The sequence below is a fragment of the Saimiri boliviensis genome, chromosome 17, assembly GCF_048565385.1.
Source record: "Saimiri boliviensis isolate mSaiBol1 chromosome 17, mSaiBol1.pri, whole genome shotgun sequence".
In the NCBI taxonomy this organism is placed as follows: Eukaryota; Metazoa; Chordata; class Mammalia; order Primates; family Cebidae; genus Saimiri; species Saimiri boliviensis.
In genome coordinates this window covers 3,850,036-3,876,079 of record NC_133465.1, presented here as the reverse complement: position 1 = coordinate 3,876,079, position 26,044 = coordinate 3,850,036, and the positions used below count along the sequence as shown (strand labels likewise).

The window sequence follows — 26,044 nt, the reverse complement described above, 5'->3', positions numbered from 1 at the left end:
TAAAACACTGGTTATTTGAAAATACAGTCAGTGGGGAAAAAGAACAAAAAGGAATGAATACCACCAACAAGATATAGGTAATTACCTAGAAAGACCAAATCTAAGAATTACTGGTGTTCATGAGGGAGGTAAGGGTAAAGCATAGAAAATGCAGCCAAAGAAATAACAATTTTTCAAAACTTAAGAAAGATACAAATACCCAGTTATGGGAAGGACTAAGAACAACAAACAGATTTTACCCAAATAAAAATACTCTAACACATATAATAATAAAACTCTCAAAGGTCAAGGACAAAGAGAGGATCCTAACAGCATCACAAGAAAAGAAGCAAATACTGTATCTTCAACTTTTCTGGCAACAGACTTCCCAATGTAAATCACAGAAGCCAGGAGAGAATGTAACAACATTTCAGAGTGCTCAAGGAGAAAACATTGCCATCGAAGAATATTATAAAATTACACTTCAAACATGAAGTGGAAATAAGTATTTCTGAGACAAACAAAAATAGATAATTCACCACCACCAGACACACATTACAAGAAATGCTAAGGAGAACAATTCCATCTGAACCAAAAAATCTCTTATGTCCAAAAAGAAAGCTTTTCAAGGTTATAAAACCCACTGGTAAAAAGCCCATGGTGAAACACAAAATATAACTGAAATGATGGTGTGCAATCCACTCACAACTCTAGTATGAAACCCAGAAGATAAATCTATCAAAAATAATCATTACTATTAGCAACCTGTTAAGACATAGGTAATACAAACAATGTAAACTGAGACAACTAAAAGTCAAGATGCTGCAGGTGCCAGGCATGGTAGCTCACGCCTGTAATTCCAGCACTTTGGGAGGCCTAAGAGGGCAGATCATTTGAGGTCAGGAGATTGAGAGCAGCCTGGCCAACGTGGTGAAATCCTGTCTCTACTAAAAATACAAAAAAATTAGCTGGGTGTGGTGGCACATGTCTATAATCCCAGCTACTCAGGAGGCTGAAGTAGGAGAATCACTTGAACCCAGGAGACAGAGGATGCAATGAGCCAAGATCGTGCCACTGGGTGACTTCATCTCAAAAAAAGAAAAGAAAACCTAGGTGATGGAATAAAAGTACAGAATTTTTTTACATCTTCTTTTGCCTTCGTTTCTGCTCTTGTATTTGTAATCTTAGTTGTAGTCTCTTTAAAATAACTTGTTATATCTATTATAAGATGTCTCTGTAAGCCTCACAACACAAAACTTGGTAACCACAACACAAAAACTTGTGACATAAAATCTTGTAACTGACTCATTAAAAAGAAATAGCAACAAATTAGCAGCATGTTACCAGAGAAAATCACTTACCCACAAAGGAAGGCACTAAGAAAGAAACCAGAAAACAAGCAAAAGAATGGTAGTAGTAATGCCTTACTTAATAATAACACTGAATGTAAATGGTCTCAATTATTGAACTAAAAGGCACAGAGTGGCTGAATGAATAAAGAAACAAGACCACATTATATGCTGCCTTCAAGAAATCTACTTCACCTATAGAGACACACATAGATTGAAAGTGAAAGGGTGAGAAAAGATATTCCATGTATCTGGAAACCAAAACAGCAGGAGTAGCTATACTTACATGAGAAAGTAGACAATCAGTTTAAGATTATAAAAAGAGACAGAGAAGAACACTTTACAATGATAAAGGGCTCAATTAAGCAAGCATATGTAAGAATTATAAATATCTATGTAGCCAACACTGGATATCTTCAAGTCTATAAAGAAAATATTAATAGACCTAAAAAGTAGACTGTAATACAATAAAAGAAGGAGACCCCACTCCAGTAATGGACAGATCATTCAGACAGAAAATCAACAATGAAACAGCAGAGTCAAACTACACATTAGATCCAATAAGCCTAACTGATATTTAGAAAACATTTTATCCAACGTTGCAGGATACATTTTCTTTACCAGCACATGCAACAGTCTCCAGAAGAGACCATATTTTAGGTCATAAAACAAATCTGAACAAAATTTTTAAAGTAAAAATATATAAAATATTGTTTATGACAACAAGAAACTAAAATTGGTACTTATTAAGAAGAACTAGGGAAAATACATAAACGCATAGAAGTTAAAACATCCTCCTGAGTGATCAATGGGTCAATGAGGAAATTAAGAAAGACATTTTAAAACGTCTTGAAACAAATAAAAATGGAAAAATGGAAATGCAATATAGAGGCCAGGTGTGGTGGCTCATGCCTGTAATCTCAGTACTTCGGGAGGCCGAAGGGAGCAGATCACTTGAGGTCAGAAGTTCAAGACCAGCCTGACCAACATGGTGAAATTCCGTCTCTACTAAACATGCAAAAATTAGGTGGGAGTGGTGGCAGGTGCCTGTAATTCCAGCTACTCAGGAGGCTGAGGCAGGAGAATCACTTGAACCTGGGAGGTGGAGGTTGCAGTGAGCCAAGATTGCACTACTACACTCCAGCCTAGGCAAGAGAGCAAGACTCCATCTCAAAAAAAAAAAAAAAAAAAGCAATATACCAAAATCTGTGGGATACAGCAAAAGCAGTACTAAGAGGCAAATGAAAGAAAAATGAAAGGCTTCAAATAAACAACTAATGATATACCTCAAGGAACTAGAAGCAAGAACAAACCAAGCCAAAAATAGTAGAAGAAAAGAAATAATAAAAATCAGAGCAGGTCGGGCGCGGTGGCTCAAGCCTGTAATCCCAGCACTTTGGGAGGCCGAGGCGGGTGGATCACGAGGTCGAGAGATCGAGACCATCCTGGTCAACATGGTGAAACCCCGTCTCTACTAAAAATACAAAAAATTAGCTGGGCGTGGTGGCGCGCGCCTGTAATCCCAGCTACTCAGGAGGCTGAGGCAGGAGAATTGCCTGAACCCAGGAGGCGGAGGTTGCGGTGAGCCGAGATCGCGCCATTGCACTCCAGCCTGGGTAACAAGAGCGAAACTCCGTCTCAAAAAAAAAAAAAAAAAAAAAAAAAATCAGAGCAGAAACTAATGAAATTGAAGCTAAAAAATACAGATCAATGGAACAAAACATTGACTTTCAAAAATGTAAACAAAAACCAACAAGTTGTGAGCTTGACTAAGAAAAAAGAGAGAAGACTTAAATAAAATCAAAAACAAAGAAAGGACACGTAACAACTGAGACCTCAGACACACAAAAAATCATTAGAGACTTATGTGAACAATTATACACCAACAAATTGGAAAACCTAGAAGAAATGGATAAATTTGTGCAAACAGACAACCTCCAAGATTGAATCATGAAGAAATAAAAAACCTCAACAAACCAACAACAAGTAACAAAATTAAAGCTGTAATAAGAAGCCTCCACACACCCACACACACGAAAAGCCCAGGACTTGACAGCTTCACTGCTGAATTCTACAAAACATTTAAAGAATTAATACCAATTGTACTCAAGCTCTTCAAAAAACCTGAAGAGGAGGACATACTTCCAAACTCATTTACAAGGTCAGCATTACCCTGATACTAAAACCAGATAAAGACACAACAAGAAAAGAAAACTACAGGCCAATATCCCTGACAAACATAGATGTGAAAATCCTCCACAAAATACTAGCAAACAGAATTCAACAACACATTAAAAAGATCATTTACAATAATCAAATGGGATTCATTTCAGGGATGCAAGAATAGTTCAACATAGACAAATCAATAAACATGATATATAATATTAACAGAATCAAGAACAAAAACCACATATTTCAATAGATACTGAAAAGCATTTTATAAAATTCAACATCCTTTATTACTAAAAAAAACCATCATCAAAATGGGTATAGAAGAAACATACTTCAAAATAATAAAGACCATATATGACAAATCCAAAGCTACCATCATACTGAACAGGGAAAAAAAAATGAAGGCCTCTAAAGACTGGAACAAGACAAGGATGCCCACTCTCCTTGAATAAGTAAACTATTATTCAACATATTACTTCCAGTCCTGGCTAGAGCAATTAGGCAAGAGAAAGAAATAAAGGGCATCCAAATTGGAAAAGAAGAAGTCAAATTTGCCTTATTTGCAAACAACATGATCTTATACCTAGAAAAGGCAAAAGAGCTCACCAAAAAATTGTTAGAGCTGATCACCAAATTCAGTAAAGTTGCAAGTTGCAAAATGAACATACAAAAATCAGTAGCATTTATATACACCAACAGAGAACAATCTGAAAATAGAAATCAAGAAAGCAATCCCATTTGTAATATCTACAAAAATATAAAATCCCTAGGACTTAATCTAACTGAAGAATTGAAAGATCTATAAAAAGAAAACTATGAAATATGAAAGAAATGAAAGACACAAAAAATGGGAAGATATTTCATGCTTATGGATCAGAAAAATTAATACTGTTAAATGACAACACTATCCAAAGTAGTTTACAGATTCAATGCAATCCCTATCAAAATTTCAACATTCTTCAAATAAATAGGAAAAAAATCTTAAAATTTATATGAAGCCACAAAAGACCACAAATAGCCAAAGCAATCCTGAGCCAAAGGAATTGAGGTATCACACTTTCTGCCTTCAAAATTTACTACACATCTGTAATAACCCATAAAAATAGATACATAGACCAACGGAACGGACTAGAGAAACCAAACATAAATCCATGCATTTACAGCCAATTCATCTTTGACAAAGATGCCAAGAGCATACAAAGGTGAAAGAACAGTCTTTTCAATAAGTGGTACTGGGATAACTGGATAGTTATGCAGAAGAATGAAACTAGACCCCTATCTCTCACCATAACAAAAATCAAATCAAAATGGATTAAAGACTTAAATCTAAGACCTCAAACTATGAAACTACTAAAAGAAAACTTTAGGGAAACAGTCCAGGACATTGGTCTGGGCAAAGTCTTTTTGTTTAGGATCTCAAAATAATAGACAACCAAAGCAAAGTAGACCAATGGTATTACCTCAAGCTAACAAGCTTCTACACAGCAAAAGAACCAATCAACAAAGTGAAGAAACAACTGTTAGAATGGGAGAAAATATTTGGATACTATCCATCTGACAAAGAGTTTGTAACTAATATATAAAGAGCTCAAATAACTCAATAGCAAAACTTCCCAAATAATCCGATTTTAAAATGGGCAAAATCCAACCCCACTAGAGACAAGAGAAAAAATAAGAAAATTAAAAATGGGCAAAAGATCTGAACACATATTTCTCAAAAGAGGATATACAAATGTCCAATAGGTATATGAAAAAAAAAATGCTCAACACCACTAGTCATCAGAGAAACACAAACCAAAACCGCAATGAGATATCATCTCACCTCAGTAAAAATGGCTTGTATCGGCCGGGCGCGGTGGCTCAGCCTGTAATCCCAGCACTTTGGGAGGCCGAGGTGGGTGGATCACAAGGTCGAGAGATCGAGACCATCCTGGTCAACATAGTGAAACCCCGTCTCTACTAAAAATACAAAAAACTAGCTGGGCGTGGTGGCGCGTGCCTGTAATCCCAGCTACTTAGGAGGCTGAGGCAGGAGAATTGCCTGAGCCCAGGAGGCGGAGGTTGCGGTGAGCCAAGATCGCGCCATTGCACTCCAGCCTGGGTAACGAGAGCGAAACTCCGTCTCAAAAAAAAAAAAAAAAAAAAAAAAAAGGCTTGTATCAAAAGGACAATCAATAAAAGATGCTGGTGAGAATGTGGAGAAAAGAGACTCTTGTACACTGCTGGTAGAAATGCAAATTAGCGCAGCCACTACGGAGAACAGTATGGAGGTTCCTCAGAAAACTAAAAATAGAATCACCAAACAATTCAGCACTTCTACTACCAGGTATATAGCCATAAGAACAAAAATCAATGCATCGAAGGGACATCTGTACTCCCATGTTTACTGCAGCAATGTTCACAATAGCCAAAATATGGAATTACCCTAAGTGTTCATCAACAGATGAATGAATAAAGAATATATGGTATATATATACATACATATATATATATATATATATATATATATATGCAATGAAATATTCAGTGATTAAAAAAATAATGAAATCTTGTCATTTGTGGCAACACAGCTGAAACTGAAGGCCACTATGTTAAAAGAAATAAGTCAGGCACAGTGAAACGTTGCATGATCTCACTCCCAGGTGGGAACTACAAAAGTGGATCTTTGATCCTTTTGCAGCTCATAAGCATGATTGGGTTTTCATGCTCTTGTGAGAGGTGTCTCCCTAAAGCATTGTTACAACGTCAGCACATTACCCATCTGATGTGGAAAAAAAGTGAGCCTCATGAAGATAGACAGTAGAATGGCAGTTATCAGAGGCCAGGAAATGTGGGGCAGGGGGCAATGAAGGGGAAGAAAAGGAATATAAATGTATTTATTACCACTGAACTGTACACTTTAAAATGGTAAAGATGGTGAATTTTATATGTATATTTTAATCTCAATTTTTTAAAGTGTAAAAAATAGGAGAAAATTGATGTGGAATATATAGAAACTCTGTACCATCTTCACAAGTTTTCTGTAAATCTAAAATGATTCCAAAATTGAAATTTTATTTTTAAGAAAATAATTTTTATAAATTTCTACATCTGGTTAATCTTGGGGTTCATTCTGCTAATGTGACTATTGTGATTCTAGGGATTGAAGCAACAGCTCCTGCCTGAGATTTTCCACTGGGAAATTCCTCCTGGCCAGCCCTACTGTTTTCAGACTAGCCTAGCCAGCCCCCACAATCATATATGCCGATAAACCTCTTTAATGACTTACTGATTCTGTTTCTCTGGTAAAATCTTGACTAATGCAGAGGTTTAATCCAGTTCCTCTCACTCCATCATGGCTAAATGACAAAATTTATGATATGATTTTAAGTTTTTCAGAATTTCTCTCTGACCTCAAATGTCTCCCTTACTGCTGTTCAGAGTGCTTCTAATTTTACCATTAAGTAATACTTTCTTTGAATCTTCTGGTATTTGAATATCCTACCTAGGAGAAAAAGATGCTACTATGAGAAGTTTCACGATTAGGAATATGTGCTCTGAAGAGAAGGCCAAGAGTATAGCTTGATGATATTCTGTTGAAGACATCAGGCATGCATTTCATGGATCCACTGGACCAACAGAAGCCAGGAATAGAGACAGGGAAATCCAAGAAAAATCTGTGGATTGTCCTCTTGTCTGATGGCATGGATCCCCATGACATACAGAGGAGATACACAAGGTTTTTGAGAATGTAGTATCTGCAGAACCTGCCATCTTGGACTGACAGGCACAAAGACATGATTTAAAAAAAAAAAGGAGGAGGAGGCTACTGGACTTGCAAAATTCTACAAGCAGGAAACAGGCTGATAGAGCTACCTAGGTGGAATCCTGTGCTACCCTTCAATAAAATGTATGAATGACTCCAAGGGCAGGGATGTGGGCTTAAAGGTCCAAGCAGGACCAAGGCAGGAGTGGGCAGAGCCGCAGGCCCAGAAAATGAAGCTGCAGTCCAGGAGGGCAGTGCCTCAAGCCAGATAGGAGACTCCAGCCTTGAAACACAAAATGGGATTTGCCCTGCTAGATTTTTAACATGTTTGAAACCAGTGACTCCTTTATTCTTTCCCATTTTCCCTTTTGAAATGTCTATCCTATGCATGTCCCATTACTGTATTTTGGCAGGAGGTAACTTTTATTGTAGTTTCATAGCTTCACAGAGGCACAGGAATTTTGCCCCAGGATGAATTCCAGAGTCTCAACCACACCAGAGTCAGATGGTTGAGATGATGAAATTGGACCTTTGAGCTGATAATACATATTTTTTAATTTTGGACTTAAGAGTTGATGCTGTAATGGGTTGTGACTTTTGAGGAGGCTGGTAGGGGAAAAAGGTAATACTTAGCATATGGCATGAACATGAATTCTGGGGGACAGAAGAGGGGAATATAGAGAAGTGAATTATAGCCCCCAAAAGATGTCCACATCCCTTAAAAGACCAAAGAGTTACTCTCTGGAAAAATCGGTGATTAAGTTATAGATCCTGAGAGAAGGGGCTTATCCTGGGTTATCCAGGTTGGTACTTAAAACAAGCACATGTATCTTGATAAGAAATACAGAAGATGAGCAGACTCAGAAATGAGGAAGATGCAATACAATGAGAGAGACAGGGATTCAGTGATGTGGCTATAACTCAAGAATGCTAAAGGCCACCAGAGGCTAGAAAAGGCAAAGAACAAATTCTTCCTCAGGATTTCCAAAGGAAGCTCAGCCTTGCTTACATTTTGATTATAGATTTTTGGCCTGCAAAACTGTAAGAGAATACATTTTCGATATTGTAGGCTCCCAAGTTCATGGCAATTTGTTATGGTAACCACAGGATAAAAACCATTGAGTAATTTGGGACATCATGAATTTTATAATGTGAACAATCTGCCCAGGATTGACATTGCTGGATTCTATGGTAAGTACATATTAATATTTTAAGAAAATGCAAAATTATTTCCCAGAGAAGCTGTACCATTTTATTTATTTATTTACTTATTCATTCACTCACTCATTTTTGAGATGGGGTTTCACTCTCATTGCCCAGGCTAGAGTGCAATGGCACAATCTCAGCTCACCACCATCTCCACTTCCCGGGTTCGAATGATTCTTCTGCCTCAGCCTTCCCAGTAGCTGGGATTACAGGCATGCGCCATCATGCCCAGATAATTTTGTATTTTTAGTAGAGACAGGGCTTCTCCATGTTGGTCAGGCTGGTCTCAAACTCCTGACCTCAGCTGATCTACCCGCCTTGACTTCCCAAAGTGCTGGAATTACAGGTGTGAGCCACCACGCCCGGTCTAGCTGTACCGTATTGTGTACAGCAAAGCATGAAATACGAGAAATTTAGTTTCTCTACTCACTGACTGTGGGAAGTTCTTTAAAAGTATTGTGGACATAAGACATGTGACTTATGTCTTTTCATTCTCATAATGGTTTTCTTCAAAGAGCAGATGTGTTTCATTTTGATGAAATACAGTTTATCAACTTTTTAATGGATTTTGCAATAGAAAATTTTGCAAAACAAAATTTTTTTTTGAGACAGGGTCTTGCTCTGTTTCCCGTGTTATAGTGCAGTGGTGTGATCATCACTCACTGCAACCTTTACCTCCCCAAGCTCAAGTGATCTTCCCACCTCAGCCTCCCAAGGAGCTGGGACTACAGACACGTAACAGCAGGCCCAACTAATTTTTTTTTTTTTTTTTTTTTTTTTGCTTTTGTAGAGACAGAGTCTCCCTATGTTGCCCAGTCTGGTCTTGAACCCCTGGGCTCAAGTGATCCTCCCACCTCAGTCTCCCAAAGTACTGGAATTACAACTGTGTTAGACCTTAATGTCACATTTTAAAAGTCTGTGCCTCACCCAAGTCACAAAGATTTTTTTGGTTCTCTTTTAATAACTTTATAGTTATAGGTTCTACATTTAAGTCTGTAATCTAATTTGAGTAAATTTGTTTTATACATCTTTGCACTGTTGTCAAATATAAATTGTCTCCATATGTGTGGAAAAGGTCACAGGATTCCTATCGATTATTACAGTTTTCAGAAGTCTTAATATAGGTAGTGACATTCCTCCAACTTTTTCATTTTTAAAATTATTTTGCTCACAAGTCCTATGCATTTTCATGTGAGTTTTAGAATTATCTTGTTAATGTCTACCAAAAAAAAAAAAAAAAAAAAAAAAAAACAACCCTGCTGGGATTTTTATGCAGATTACACTGAGTCTATGGATAAATTTGGACAGAACTGACATTTTAATGATGGTAAGTATTCTAGCATAAGAAAATGGCTTAATTCTCCATTTATTTACATCTTTATCTACTCTCAGCAATATTTTCTAGCTTTCAGAGTACAAGTCTTGCTTACCGAATATCAATAGCATGTATTTTTGGATATTCTAAAATGATCAATTCATTGCTGTTAGTACACAGAAGTCCAAATGATTTTGGTATATTGATCTTATATCCTGTAACCTTGTTAAAATCATTTATTAGTTCTTTTTTTTAAAATAAAATCCTTTAGTTTTTCAACATAGACAATCATGTCATCTTTGAATAGTTTTACTCTTGCCTTTCTGGTCTGATGGTAGTTCTTTGTTCTCATGTCTTCTCTGCAGATCTCTGGAATTCTCTCTCTGCAGCTCCCATATCTTTGGTCCACTGTATTGAGAATCTATGATCTTGGCCTCCTGGGACTCTTAGCAATATCTCATCAATTCAGAGAGGCTACCAAGCTCCAATAGGGTTCCCCCTTCCTGCACCATGACTGGAAACTCAAGGCAGTAAGCTGGGGAAACCATAGGCATCCTCTCTCTCATTTGTTCTCCATCTCTCAGGGATGGCCATCTTTCAACGACTAATGTACAGTAACTAGGAAACCACTATTTGGTGTTTAGTTGTTTCAGGGAGGAGAGTTAATCCAGGTCTTAACTTATATTGGCCAAAAGTAGAGGCCCTAATATTAACTCTTTATTTGGCATTTACTGTGCCAGTGCTTTGCTAAGCATTTTACATATAATATTTCTGATATTTCCTCAAAACTCTGAAATCAGTATTGGCCCCATTTTACAAAAGAGTAACTTGAAGATTAGAGAAAGTACTTAGCCTGTCCTTAGTTATATAATTACTAATCAGCATCCAAGTACATAAGCAAGCTGGGAAAATAGGAATGAGGAGTGACTGCTAATGGATAAAGGGGTTATTTTAAGGATTACAAAATTGTTCGAAATTAGATATTAGTGATGATGTGCAAACTCTAAGCACATAACAAAAACCACTGAATTGCACTTTTAAAAATAAATTTTATAGTATGTAAATTTTTTCTCAATAAAAATGATGTTTTGGGGGGAAAAAATGAAGAAAATTACATGACTATAGGGCCACGCATAGGGTTGCTAAATTCACAAAAAAAAATTACAGAAAGCCCAGCTAAATTTGAGTATTAGTATAAGCATAACTAGGCAATATTTGGAACATCCTCACACTATTTGCATTTATCTAAAATGATCCTCAAATAGTTATCAGTTAATAATATTGAATAGCTAGATTGTTTTCCCCTTGACAATTGAAGATACTAATCATATTTTGCAGTATTATTCTAGTATGGCAAAATTAACACTTTTCTGATTTACAGTTGTTTCAAAAGCAAGTTTGCCATTACCAAAATTAGTATACTAAGTACAAAAATGACCTGGGTCTGCTTAAGAAAGTACGTTAACAAAATACATGTAAGGTTTATATTTACTGTTGAAAACAAGGACTATTTTTCTTACTACATATGTGCTTTATGAGGAAAATTACTGTCAGATGCAAAGGATATCCCAAGTCACAGACCACAAAATAACTTAATTCAGTATAATTAGATCCACATACTGCATTTTTTCGTTGCCTGATTAAAGTACCCTCAGAATTCTTGGAAGAATCCAGAAAAACATGCTTTTGTAGTACTCAAAGATGGCCAAATAGATCATGTGATATATATAGATTTCATTACTGGTGCTAGATTTTATATATTAGTTCAAAATAAATTTCTGTAGAACCTTATAAAAATTAATTTTGTGGTCACTAACTGAGGTCCTGGTATAAGGGGTTTAGAAATTCTCGGTCTCCCAGATTACAGAGTATGTTCTAGAGCACAATCATGTAAATAATTTCTATTTGATTTTCCTGCCTGTTAAGTAGAAATATCATTGGCATTAGCAAACATTTGCACCACAATATGCAAGGCTCCATTCTAAGCATGAGAGATACCAAGAAGCTTAAGCAAAATTTCTATTTCCATATTGGACTTATAGATAAATTAAATGGTAAATAACTCTAATATCAAGAGGTATCAAAAATAGGTGTTAAGTACTTAAATATCCAAATTCTAAAAGGTCATAGTTGAGGTAGAGCATCTCAGTGACTACCTCATCTATGATGGGACAGGGTTTGAAACAGAGTTAAGAAACAAAATGTGCCCAGAAGCACACTGAAATATTAACTCTAGATAAAATCCTCATCAAATTTAAAACTTCCATACAAAAGAGACAAAAGCAAACGGTAACTAAATTTATGAATAAGCAAGTTAGCTGTGCCAGAAAGTAAGGACAAGCTCAAAGAGTGATGAAGATATATCAAAAGGACACAGACACCAAGTTATTGGGCTCCCACTAGTCAAATGTAGGACATTTTGTGCACTATAATAAATATTGAACAAATATAATCCAATGAATAAAATAGGAATCTATGAGGCCAAAATGATAGGTAAATAAAGGAATAAACTGAAAGTTAGATACAGAATGGGATATTTACATAGTTTTCAATTACTGCTCCAAAGCACCACGTAAATTTTTGTAAGTACAAAAGAGTAATTGCACAGTGAAGAAGACTAGTAGACACCATCTCAGTCATGTGATTAAACTGATCATCATCAATAACAAATAAAAATAATGTACCACCTGATAGGATGCAATAAAAACCAGCATCTACTCTGTGACATTCCTGTCAAAGATAAGCAAGCTGAATCTAATCATAATGAAACATCAGAGAAAAAAACTGAGGCACTTTAAATAAATGCCTTGTAATATTTAAATATGCTGAGAGCATAAAAGTCTAAGAAATAATAATGACCTGTTCCAGAATGAAGGAGACTAAAGAGAGATAAAAATTCAGTTTCCCCAAACTAGATCCTTTTGCTAGTTACTGGGACAATCAGTGAAAATTAAAATGGAGTTTGAAAATTAGATGGTGGAAATTAATTTGGTAGGTTTTTTTTTTTTTTTTTTTTTTTGAGACAGAGTCTTGCTCTGTCGCCCAGGCTGGAGGGCAGTGGTGCAATCTCAGCTCACTGCAACCTCCGCCTCCTGGGTTCAAGGGATTCTTCTGCCTCAGCCTACTGAGTAGCTGGGACCACAGGTGCACACCACCATGCCCAGCTAATTGTACTTTTAGTAGAGATGGGGTTCCATCATATTGGCCAGAATGGTCTCAAACTCCTGAACTCATGATCCACCTGCCTCAGCCTCCCAAAGTGCTGGGATTACAGGCATGAGCCATGGCACCCAGCTTGATTTGATTTTTTATGATTACATAGAAGAATGTTCTCATATGTAGAAATACACATTCCACCATTGAGGGTAATAAGACATCATGTCATGTTGGCCATCTACTTTCTTTTATTTATTTATTTATTTATTTATTTATTTTGAGACGGAGTTTCACTCTTGTTACCCAGGCTGGAGTGCAATGGCGCGATCTCAGCTCACTGCAGCCTCCGCCTCCTGAGTTCAGACAATTCTCCTGCCTCAGCCTCCTGAGTAGCTGGGATTACAGGCAGGTGCCACCATGTCCAGCTAATTTTTTTGTATTTTTAGTAGAGACGGGGTTTCACCATGTTGACCAGGATGGTCTCAATCTCTTGACCGTGTGATCCACCCGCCTTGGCCTCCCAAAGTGCTGGGATTACGGGCTTGAGCCACCACACCCGGCCTGGCCATCTACTTTTTCCGCGGAAAAAATATATCTGTCTTGGTGGAAGACCTGTGCATATAAAAATCAATAAAGTACAATTTATTTTTAAAAGCAATCCCAGTATTAGTGGTGACAGACAAGTAGACAACCAGTCAAAATACAAAATAACATGTACTATAACGGGGCATAAAATGAGTGACACAAAGAAGAGAATAATTGATTCCATCTAGATAAGGAAAAGAAGAAATAAGGTAATTTTGAACATGAATATTGCATAAATAAAATATATAAATCATGATCCAACTAATATACTACTAAAATGAAATCTTAATAGAAGAATCAATTTCATTAAATGCAATAGGAACTTTAAAAGTATGCATTGTAGGTATTTTTGGGAAGAATAAAGCAGATATAATAAACAATCCTCACCCTCAAGAAGGTAAAAATATTTTAAATATTTCTTCCAGAAGAAAGAAATTGGGCATTATATGCATGAGATGTTAAATATTCCCATACTTATTCATGAATGAATTAAAATTTGCACATAAATGATAATCTGCCTGACAGGAACATTGGAAGAAATGCAAAGATACTGAGCTAATGACTAAAATTCCATTTTCTAGTTTTTCTCTAACGGAGGAAACTACTGGTATGGATAAAATGGTAAATAGTGATAGCTTAGAAAAGTCATTCAATGCTAAAGGTTAAGATTACCTGGATGATGGTAATGAATGCACAACAGTGTTAATTAATACCATTGAACTGTATGCTTTAAAACGGTCGGTTTTGTTGTTTTTTTTTTGCATTTCACCACAATTTTCTAAAATGACAAGACTTCCAAACTATTTTAAAATTCATATGAAACCAAAAAAGAGCCCAAACAGCCAAGGCAATCCTAAGCAAAAAGAACAAAACTGGAGGCATCATGTTACCCAACTTCTAACTATACTACAGGACTGTGGTAAGCAAAACAGCATGGTACTGACACAAAAGCAGATGCACAGACCAATGGAACAGACTAGACAGCCCAGAAATAAGGCCCTGCACTTACCATCTGATCTTCCACAAAGCTCACACACCTACCATCTAATCTTCGACAAAGCTGACAAAACAAGCAATGGGGAAAGAACTCCCTATTCAATAAATGGTTCTGGGGTAACTGGCTAGCCATATGCAGAAGGTTGAAACTAGACCCCTTCCTTATATCATATAAAAATAGCAATTCAAGATGAATTAAAGACTCAAATACAAAACTCAAAGCTATAAAAACTCTGGAGGATAACTTAGGCAATACCACTCTGGACACAGGAATTGGCAACGATTTCATGAAAAAGACACCAAAAGCAATCACAACAAAAGCAAAAATTGACAAATGGGCTCCAATTAAACTAAAGAGATTCTGCACAGCAAAAGAAGCTATCAACAGAGTAAACGGACAATCTACAGAATGGGAGAAAATATCTGCAAACTATGCATCTGACAAAAGTCTAATATCCAGCATCTATAAGAAACTTAAACAGGCCAGGTGTGGCAGCTCATGCCTCTAATCCCAGCACTTTGGGAGGCCAAGGTTGGGGGATCAAAGGTCAAGAGACTGAGATCATCCTGCCCAACATGGTAAAACCCCACCTCTACTGAAAATACAAAAATTAGCTGGTCATGGTGGCACGCACCTGTAGTCCCAGCTACTCGAGAGGCTGAAGCAGGAGAATTGCCTGAACCCAGGAGGTGGAGGTTGCAGTGACCCGAGATTGCACCACTGCACTCCAGCCTGGTGACAGAGTTAGATTCCATCTCAAAAAAAAAAAAAAAAAGTTAAATTTATAAGAAAAAAAAACCGAACAACTCCACTAAAAAGTGTACAAAAGACATGAACAGACACTTTTCAAAAGACTGTCATCAGAAAAATGCAAATAAAAACCAGGAGAAACCATCTCACACCAGCCAGAATGGCTATTACTAAAAAGTCAAAAAAGAAGAGATGCTGGTGAGGTTATGGAGAAAAGGGAATGCTTATACAGTGTTAGAATGTAAATTAGTTCCATCATTGGGAAAAGCAGCAGGGCAATTCTTCAAAGAGCTAAAAAAAAGAACAGCCATTCAACTCAGCCCAATCCCATACCTAGGTATATACACAAGGGGATATCAAATATTCTGCCATAAAGATACATGGATGCATATGTTCTACTATTCATAATAGCAAAGACATGGAATCAACCTAAATGCCTATCAATGGCAGACTGGATAAAGAAAATGTGGTACATATATACTATGAAATACTATGCAGTCATAAGAAAGAATGAGATTATAGCTTTTGCAGGAAGATGGAGGCAGCTGAAGGCCATTATGCTCAGCAAACTAACACGGGAACAGAAAACCAAATACTGGATGTTCTCACCTATAAGTGGAAGCTAAATGATGAGAACACATGGACACACAAAGGGGAACAACAGACACTGGGGCCTGCTTGAGGGTGAAGTATGGTAGGAGGGAAAGGATCAAAAAAAAAAAATAACTATTGGGTACTAGGCCTAGTACCTAAAAGGCAAAATAATCAGTGCAGCAAACCCCCATGACACAAATATACCTATATAATAAACCTGCGTATGTACCGACGTTAAAAGTTTAGGCCAGGCACAGTGGCTCATGTCTGTAATCCCAGCACTTTGGGAAGCTGAGGCAGGTGGATCACCCAAGGTCAGGAGTTCAGGACCACCCTGGCCAACATGGTGAAACCCCACCTCTATTAAAAAACACAAAAATTAGCTGGGCATGGTGGTAGGCGCCTATAACCCCAACTACTCAGGAGGCTGAGACAGGAAAATTGCAGGGGCCAGAGGTTGCAGTGAGCCAAGATAGCAACACTGCATTCCAGCCTGGACAACAGAGTGAGACTCCATCTCAAAAGAAAAAAAATGTTTAAAAATAACTTTTAAAAAATTAAAAAGACTTCCCAGTTTAGCCTGATGATAAAATAACAGAGATACAGAAAAATGTGCAAACCCATTTCCTGTCTTTAATCTTTTCTGAGCTGTAGCAACAATCACACAAAAAGTACAAAAAGTATACAATAAAGGATACGAATTCAAGATTTTAACATTTTAATTAAAGCTGATGAATTAATTCAAATAGAACTTAGACTATGAAAATGCCAAGACCCAGTCGGGCATGATGGATCACGCCTGTAATCCCAGCACTTTGGGAGGCTAAGGCAGGTGGATCACCTGAGTTCAAGACCAGCCTGGCCAACATGGTGCAATCCTGTCTCTACTAAAAATACAAAAATTAGCCAAGTGTTGTGGTGGGTGCCTATAGTCCCAGCTACTCAGGGGGCTGAGGCAGGAGAATCACTTGAACCAGGGAGGCAGAGGCTACCATGAGCCAAAATCGCGCCATTGTACTCCAGCCTGAATGACAGAATGAGACTACATCTAAAAAAAAAAAGAAAGAAAGAAAAGAAAATGCCAAAACCCTATAAATCAGTAAGTTAAATTTTCCCCTAGATATTAAATAGCTTTTAAGAACTATTGATCTTTAACTGTTAGAACTCAAATTAGAAAAGTTAAGTAAAATCTTTTTATTTAATCCTCAGATCACCAGTGGAAGGGTAATAACTGAAAAAGATATAATACCACTGCACTGTTAAGAATAATTTCATCTACATGAATACATATGGGAATCTTAAGAAGGCACAACAGATTGCCGAGCAAAGCAGCTCTGGTTGCAGAGAGGTAATGGGTAACTCATGTTTTGCTCCATGTATTTCCAGATTGTCTAAAATTTACCCCCAAAATGTTATTATGTATTACTTATATAATAAAAAATATTCAAGAAATAGAGCAAAACAATAACATAAAACAAAATATTATTCAAAAAGCAAACAATATAGCTATCACTACAAACTTGCATAATATTCTAGAGTTCCTAGCCAAAAAGAGAAAAATAAAAGCAAAAAGCAATGATTTTCAGAAAATGTATTCCACTTAGAAATTCCAAGAAAATTTAACTGAAAAACATTTTATAAGAGAATTTAACAAAGCAGGAAGATGCAAATTCAATACAAAATTTTCAATAGTTTGCCGTATCACAGCAATGACAAACTTTAAAATGCTACAATTCCTAGTTGCAAAACTTCCACAACATAAAGATGTCAGTTCTAATTGTATTAAAAAGTAATTTCAATTCAGTTTAAATCAAAATCTCCACAGGATTCACTACATAACACAATAAGGTCACTCTAAAACACAACAGCTGGGAAAGCTTTTGAAAATGAACAATACATCAAGTTATAAAGCTAAAGTAAGTAAAAAAGTTGGTGAAGGGTGTTATTTTTGCTTCCTATTAGAGAAATTTCCAAACATACAAAAAGTATAGAGAATGTTAACATTACCCACCTATGTGGACATCACTCAACTTCAATAATTAACACTTTGCAAATCTATTGATGCTATCTCATTGTTTGTTTTGCCAAATATTTTAAAGCACATTAGAGATACCATATCTGTTCACCTATAAATAATTCAGAATATATGCCTAATAAATAATGACTTGAAAAAATTAGTGACAAGAAAACGCAGTGGCTTATGCCAACACTTTGGAGACAGAGGTGGGAACCCAGGAGTTCAAGACTAGCCTGGGTAACACGGCAAGACTCTGTCTCTACAAAACAGATATACAATTATATACACAGCAAATTAGTCATACTTGATAAACATCATATATACCTAGCTCATAGTCAATTTTCTCCAACTGTCTCAAAAATGTCTCTTTATACTTTATTTAGATCAGGGTCCAAAGTTTTCACAATGCATTTACTCAATGTGTATTTTAAGTCTCTTCTAACCAACATAACCATCCCTCTATTTTCTTCTGTCACTTATTTGCCTTATTATCTAACCAACCCTCCCCTCTCGCTAGATCATTTCAAAGCAAATTCCAGACATCTGTAAATACATTTGCATCACTAAAAAATAAGGACTTTAAATTCTTAAATATCTAATAATATTATCTATATAATATCTAATAATAATAACGTATGGTAAGTCAAATGTAGAAATATCACTGCTTGTCTGAAATGTCTTTTTATACTTAGTTTGTATGAAAGATGATTTAAATAAGGTCCACGCTTTGTATTTAGATGATACTCTCCAAAGTCTCCCTCAAATTTTTAACAGTTCACCTTTCCCCCACCACACATCAACTTTTTTTTTGAGACAGAGTCTCTCTCGGTCGCCCAGGCTGCAGTGGAGTGTAGTGGCAGGATCTCAGCTCACTGTAACCTCGCCTCCCAGATTCAAGCCATTCCCCTGCCTCAGCCTCCAGAGTAGCTGGGACTACAGTCATGTGCCACCATGCCTGGCTAATTTTTTGTATTTTTAGTAGAGATGGGGTTTCACCATGTTAGCCAGGATGGTCTCAATCTCCTGAAGTCGTGATCCACCAGCCTCGGCCTCCCAAAGTACTGGGATTACTGGCATGAGCCACCACAACCGGCCAACTTTTATTTTCCCAATACAATTATTTGTTAAAGAAATCAAACCATATTTGTATTGCAGAACTTCATACCTTTTAGAGTTGCACAGTTTCAGTTTCATAGTATTGTTTATTTTATCGCTCTATTTCTGTATTTTCTCCAAAGTGCTAACTATATCTAGAAGCCGATTTCTTAGCTTGGTGCAAAAGTAACTATAGTTAACAATAATTTATTGTATATTTCAAAATAGAAGAGTAGATTTAGAATGTTCCCAATACAAAGAAACAATAAATGTTTGAGGTGATAGATATCCCAATTAGTCTGATATGATCATTATACATTGTATGCTTGTATCCAAATATCACATGTACCCCAGAAATATACACAACTATTATGTACCCACAAAAATTAAAAATAGGCCAGGTGGTGACTCACACCTGCCATCCCAGCACTTTGGGAGGCTGAGGCAGGAGGATCACTTGAGCTTAGGAGTTTGAGACTGGCCTGGGCAACAACACAGTGAGAAAACATAGTGTCATCTCTACAAAAAAAGAAAACAAACTGAAAAAGCTACCAGGTGTGGTGGCATGCACCTGTAGTCCCAGCTACTTGGGAGGCTGAGACAGAAGGATCACTTGAACCCAGGAGGTCAAGGCTGCACTGAGCTATGACCCTGCCACTGCACTCCAGCCTGGATAACAGAGCAAGATCCTGTTCCCAAAATAAAAATAACAAATAAAATTTTATAAGAAACTTTTAAAATGATTTTTAAAATTTTACTTAAGCTTTTTTTATGTTAGACTATTTCAATGAAGCTGGGCGCAGTGGCTCACGCCTATAATCCCAGCACTTTGGGAGGCCAAGGCAGGCAGATCATGAGGTCAGGAGTTCAAGATCAGCCTGGCCAACACGGTGAAACCCCGTCTCTACTGAAAACACAAAAATTAGCCAGGCGTGGTGGCACACACCTGTAATTGTAGCTACTCTGGAGACTGAGGCAGGAAAATTGCTTGAACCCAGGAGATGGAGGTTGCTGTGAGCTGAGATTGTGAAACTGCACTCCAGTCTGGGCAACAAAGCAAGACTCCATTTTGAGAGAAAAAAAAAAAAGAGTATTTCAACATAAAAACTTTCCTTCAACTACTTGTCTTATTAAATTGATATGAGAAGAGTGTGGTAAACACTGTCTATTTTTAGTTTATCAATTTTCAGAGTGAATTAGTAAACAAGCAACCTAGAGTAAGAACTCATGCTTTTTCAAACATATTCTGGTAACTATTAGAGTTTAAGTTCTCTATATTTAAAATGATTCAGTCCATTATAGTCATTTATTTTGGTGTGAACTTAAGAGAAACCACTTTAGACTGTTGGAAAATGATAGGCTAGTCAATAAATAGAGTAGGGTTAATCAGCTATCTCGTAGAATAACATATATACAGTACTGGCAAGTGCATATAAGCTATGAAACAAAAGGTATTTGAGATTTTAGGCTATTAAGAAAATATAGAGATCTACCATGTGATATTAAGAATATTAAATATCTGTGAAGTACTTAGCATGATGCCTGATGTAAGTATGCAGTAAATGATACATATGAACATATGTGTACCCATGCATGTATACGTGATTATATGCTGGTAAATGTTTAAAATCCAGCTCTCTGAAGGAAAAAAACGGCCCTGATTTGTAGTTTTTGCAAATTTTCATGATCAAATAATCCCACCATGGATGATTTCATACAAACAATATAATGTCACTAAATATCACGCTAAAGAGGGATGTGCATAACTGTTTCTCACTAGCCTCCACTATATCTATTTTTGTTTACATGACTACATCCGTATTTATATGTATATGTGTGTGTATGTATGCACACACATATTTATGTCCGGAGAATCAAAACGCCCAGTAAAAGGTCTGGAGAGACAACAAATGAATGACAGGGGTTTTGTCTGGGGCAAGAAATGGTATAAGGTTGGGAAGAGCACCATAAACAGAGCTACTGTTTTATCAAAATTTGTTGAATTTTTAAACAACAAAGTGTTCATCTAGTGTTTATGTATTTACTGGGTCAAATGGAATTTTTCCCTAATTATCTAACCCATTCTATGACAGAAAGCAATATTTTCTCACAAACATCAACATTAAGCTGCAATGTGATACAAATGACCAGCTAGAGTAGATGACATATTACACCAAGAAATCGCCTTCTGAAAAAATACACAGCTTACTTTGGCTTCAGTTTCTCCCCTGTGAAGAGTGTACAGATGGTGGACAGCACTTTGTGATGAGGACCAAGGATGAGTCAGAATTTGGAAGACATGAAAGTCATGGCCAAGGGTGTCTGTTGTGACTAGAAGCATTCCTGGAAGACAAAAAAACAAAGGGTAAAAATAAAAATGACTCTGTATGTGGATGAAATATTCTAAAAAGCTACTCAACAATATTTAAAATATTATCAAAGGGAAAAAAATTACCAAGGCTCTAAGACACTTTACAAAAGAAAAAATTAAAAGAAAGTATATTTTTCAGGAGAATACCAAGCTTAATGACACATCATTATATCACCAAGTTATAAACACTAGATAGGCAGGTATTACGGCATTCCTGTAAAACTAGTAGAGTGAAGTTTGACATTCTTGAATTGATCAGTGATGAATTTACAGAATTCACAATTTTATTTTATATTTTCCTGAAGCAGAATCTCACTCAGTTTTCTAGGCTGGGGTGCAGGTGCCTGATCACAGCTCACTACAACTGCAAATTCCTGGGCTCAAGCAATCCTCCTGTCTCAGCCTCCCAAGTAGCTGGGACTACAGGCACATGCCATCATGCCTGGCTTTTTTTTTTTTTTTCGTTGAGACAGGTTCTTGCCATGTTGCCCAGGCTGCTCTCAAACTCTGGGCCTCAAGCACTCCTGTCATGGCCTCCCAAATCTCTGGGATTACAGGCACGAGCCACCATGCCCAGCCACAATCATTTTTCAAAACAAAAAATGTGAAAATGGCATACCCACATGGAACTAAAATCCACTCTCTTTTGCAATTTCTTCAAACTTTAATTCTACGCTCCAATTAATCTACTGATCCAACTACTACTTGCTCTACTTGATTCACCAGTTTAAAACTTAACTCAGCGGGGCACGGTGGCTCATCCCTGTAATCCCAGCACTTTGAGAGGGTGAGGCAGGTGGATCACCTGAGGTCAGGAGTTCCAGACCACCCTGGCCAACATGGCAAAACCCCCTCTCTACTAAAAATGTAAAAAAATTAGCCAGGTGTGGTAGCAGGCACCTATAGTCCCAGCAACTCAGGAGGATGAGAAAAACTTTTAGTTTTCAAATGTGTGGTTTTTCTTTTTTTTTTTTTTTTTTTTTGAGACAGAGTCTCACTATGTCTCTCAGGCTAGAGTGCAGTGGTGCAATCTTGGCTCACTGCAACCTCTGCCCTCTGGGTTCAGGCCATTCTCCTGCCTCGGTAATCTTGAGTAGCTGGGACTACAGGCGTGCACTACTGTGCCTGGCTAATTTTTATATTTTTAGTAAAGACAGGTTTTCACCATGTTGGCCAGGCTGGTCTTGAACTCCTGACCTGTGATCCACCTACCTCAACTTCCCAAAGTAAGCCACCGCACCCAGCCTGTAATATTCAATTTTTATGGAATGCTAACTACAACATTTTGTTCAATTTTGTTTATTTCTCTTCTCAGGCTTTCTTGCTGGTTTGAGACTACTTATTTTTAATAATCCTTATTGGTGAATGTTAAAAATAAATAATTTATCTATGGACTTTTGGGCTATATCTCCTTATATTAAAATTTTACTGTTTGTTCCAGAGATTATAATACACATATCTAACTTTATGTGCCTATTCATTTGTATTTTGCCCAGGTTTCATAATTGTTTTCTAGGGGAAGAATGGTCTGTACATTTACCTTGCTATTCCCAGAAGTAGAATCACATTAGTATAAGCATTTAAACTAATGTTTTGTTGAACAAAAAGGCATAAAAGAATATTAAGCATCTGAGGGAAAACAAGATAGTCATTTCAATGAAAAGACAAAGTATATTTGAGTTTGCTATTTCTTTGGCAAATACAAAGTACAGCTCTAGTCACTATATCAAAATATCCTACTAGATGCCACTGTCCTGTCTATTTCCAAGACAATACATTTGAGAAAATGAAAGGTGCCGTTTATTATAAATAATTTAATTAATTGTAACATATAATCTTACCTCTCAAAATATATCTAGCTATGATCATAAGATTATTGACATACTATACATTCCTTACTTATTGTTATCCAAACAATGAATTTCTAAGTTTAGGCATAAATGCTTTGTTGTCCATTTGCAGACACTACTTTGCCACTCTTCCTACTTTTTTGCTGAGTTATAGTAAGTTTGAATTATCAGTAAATCCACTACTATCTTCTGATTCCACCTCTCTGTAACAAATTTTCTGCACTTAACAAACAATTCAGTAGAAATATTCTGACAAAAAATAAGATGAATTTGCATTTGTAACATATATTCCTCACCTACCATAAACTTCATTACATTTCGTTTTAAATCGTACCAATGTTTTATGTAGAATGAGCATTCAAATAAAGGTCCTCATTTGCCAAATCAAGACTATTACTGTTTTACATATGAATGAAAATCACAAATGAACACTTTCCCATATGCTCCTATCTTTGCAAACTGGCATTCATATCTGTTTAGTTATGATTATGTAAATCGAATTCAAATTTTCAGGAAAACGTCCATTAAATATCGTCTGTGTATCCTATCTCAAACACTTTTTTTCCACTCCACCATGCAAATGCAATCCACCAATAAGTTTTTTTTTCATACAAAATTTTAAAAATAATAGAAAAAATTTAAGAAGAAGAAAAGAGAAAAAGAAATAGCTAGTACAGGACTATATAATCACGTGCTTTCTTTTCATTTACAATTTCCTCTTTTGCACACATTCTGCTAGGGCAATAGCAAGCTTTTTTTTTTTTCTTCTAGAAAACAAGTTAAAATGTACATATACATAAAAGGAAAAACTGGTACAGAGTAGACTGTGGCTTGAGAACTATTTATGCAGCATCAGAAGACTAAACCAGACTCTGGCCTGGCCATAAACTAAACCCACGCCCCAAATGAGGTGCCAAGCCACAAAAAGCATTTGCGTCATCTGGGAATACAAGGAAAAAGAAGGACTTCTAATTATAGGGCCTGGAAGCGGAAGCCTAGAGTGATTAGCTGTTTAGGCACTGCTGTATGTTTATCTGGAAGCTTCCTCTCCCTCACTCTCAGCCTCAAGTTTGATAGATGAGCGTTAGTGTTAGAGGGTGGGGATTGAAGCTGCTGATGGTACACAGCGTTCTCCAAAATCTGAGTTAGCTGGAGACTGAACATTAAGGCTTTTGTGGCCTCACACGAACATAAGTCTTTTCAACTGGGCGTCAGCTGGTTAACCCAAAAAGTAAATTAAAGAGTAGCAAAACTTCACCAGGCATATGCTATAAAATCTTGGAAACATGAGTAGGTTTGCCTTTTTTGCCATATCCTATTTATAACACCTACCTAATTGTATGGTTATCATATGCACACATGTGAACTAGAAGATGAACTACCAGCTATTCACACTCTTTCCCAAAAAGATATATAAACACAATTATGCTGAATCAAATAGAAATCTTTACAGGAATTCAGATTATATCACTCATAAAACAATTTTTTACTTTGGCATTAATGCTTGCACATGTAATACTTTTCAGTTAACACCTGTATAGGTGCAAACCTACAAATTAATTATTCAGAAAAATACACAAATTTGTAAACACAAAAGCAAAGAAACAGAATCCCAGTACTGAAAGAAAGCTTTAACCTCAGTTTTCACAAATGCATAATATCATAGCTTATTAAAGTCGGATTAATAAAACTTTCAAGCTGAATATGAATACTGGAAAACAATGGTCCCAAAGTCTCCATATGGGCAGCATCAATTTCTTAAGTAGCTTATAGCAGCATATTTTTAAGCTGCTTACAGATACTAATAATCAAACTCATCAATGTATTCTTCCACTTTAGTAGCCTAAAATAGAGTACATATTTATCAAATTTGCTACGTAACACTCTGTTAAAGGCACTGAAGTAAATACTACCAAACAAAGCAGATGATTTAGCTGATCCCCTACAAAGGTTGCATATATCCATAACCAACATAAATTAGAAAGAAATCGATGATATTGCCCTTATTTGTTTCATATGGAAAAGTATACAAAGTCAACAACTGATTTTCTAGCTCACTTTATTTTTTAACTTGAACTACTGAGTTCAAGCTATCCACCTGTGTTGGCCTCCCAAAGCATTGGAATTAAAGGTGTAAGCTAGTGCACCTGGCAAGGTATTATTTTAGATACCATTATTATCCCCCATTTTATTGATGAGGAAACTGAGGCATTGAGCGTACCAAGCAGATTAACTAGCTTGCCCAACTGGGTGGCAAAGTGAAGGAGGAAGGGGAACATGACATTTTATGTAGAGTCAGGAAAGACTTCTTCGATGATATTTAAGACAGGACTCAGTGTAAGAGTTAGCCAGGCAAAAGATGATTCTGGCCAGGCGTGGTGTCTCACGCCTACAATCACAGCACTTTGGGAAGCCAAGGAGGGCAGATTGCCTGAGCTCAGGAGTTTGAGACCAGCCTGTGCAACATGGTGAAACCCCAACCCTACCAAAAAAAAAAAAAAAAAAAAAAAAATTAGCCAGGCATGGTGGTGCCTGCAGGACTGAATACCTATGGTCCAGGCTACTTAGGAGGACAAGGCATAAAATTGGTTGAGCCAGGGAGGCAGAGGTTGCAGTGCGCCCATGTCATGCCACTGCACTCCAGCCTGGGCCAAAGAGGGAGACTCTGTCTCGAAAGAAAGAAAGAAAGAAAGAAAAAGAAAGAGAGAGAGAGAGAGAGAGAGAGAGAGAGAAAGAAAGAAAGAAAGAAAGAAAGAAAGAAAGAAAGAAAGAAAGAAAGAAAGAAAGAAAGAAAGAAAGAAAGAAAGAAAGAAAAAAAGAAAGAAAATTGACTTCAGGCAGAGGACAAATGATATAACATGTT

The 26,044-nt window shown here is 36.7% G+C and overlaps 1 protein-coding gene and 1 non-coding gene across 11 annotated transcripts in view; one reads left to right on the top strand and one right to left on the bottom strand.

Moving 5' to 3' along the window:
* Nucleotides 1–26,044, bottom strand: part of BCAS3 (BCAS3 microtubule associated cell migration factor) — a 661,861-nt gene that overhangs the window by 413,048 nt on the left and 222,769 nt on the right. For all 10 annotated transcript variants that reach the window (XR_012514509.1, XR_012514510.1, XM_039475903.2 and 7 more), the window contains exon 14: nt 21,170–21,303. Coding sequence is in view for 8 of the 10 variants with exons in the window: in XM_039475903.2 (XP_039331837.1) it covers nt 21,170–21,303 (134 nt within the window). In the remaining 2 variants the exon portion in view is untranslated. The remainder of the gene's footprint in view (nt 1–21,169; nt 21,304–26,044) is intronic.
* Nucleotides 6,169–6,267, top strand: LOC120367055 (small nucleolar RNA U13). The gene has a single exon (XR_005581555.1). It is a non-coding gene; the product is annotated as a small nucleolar RNA U13 (small nucleolar RNA).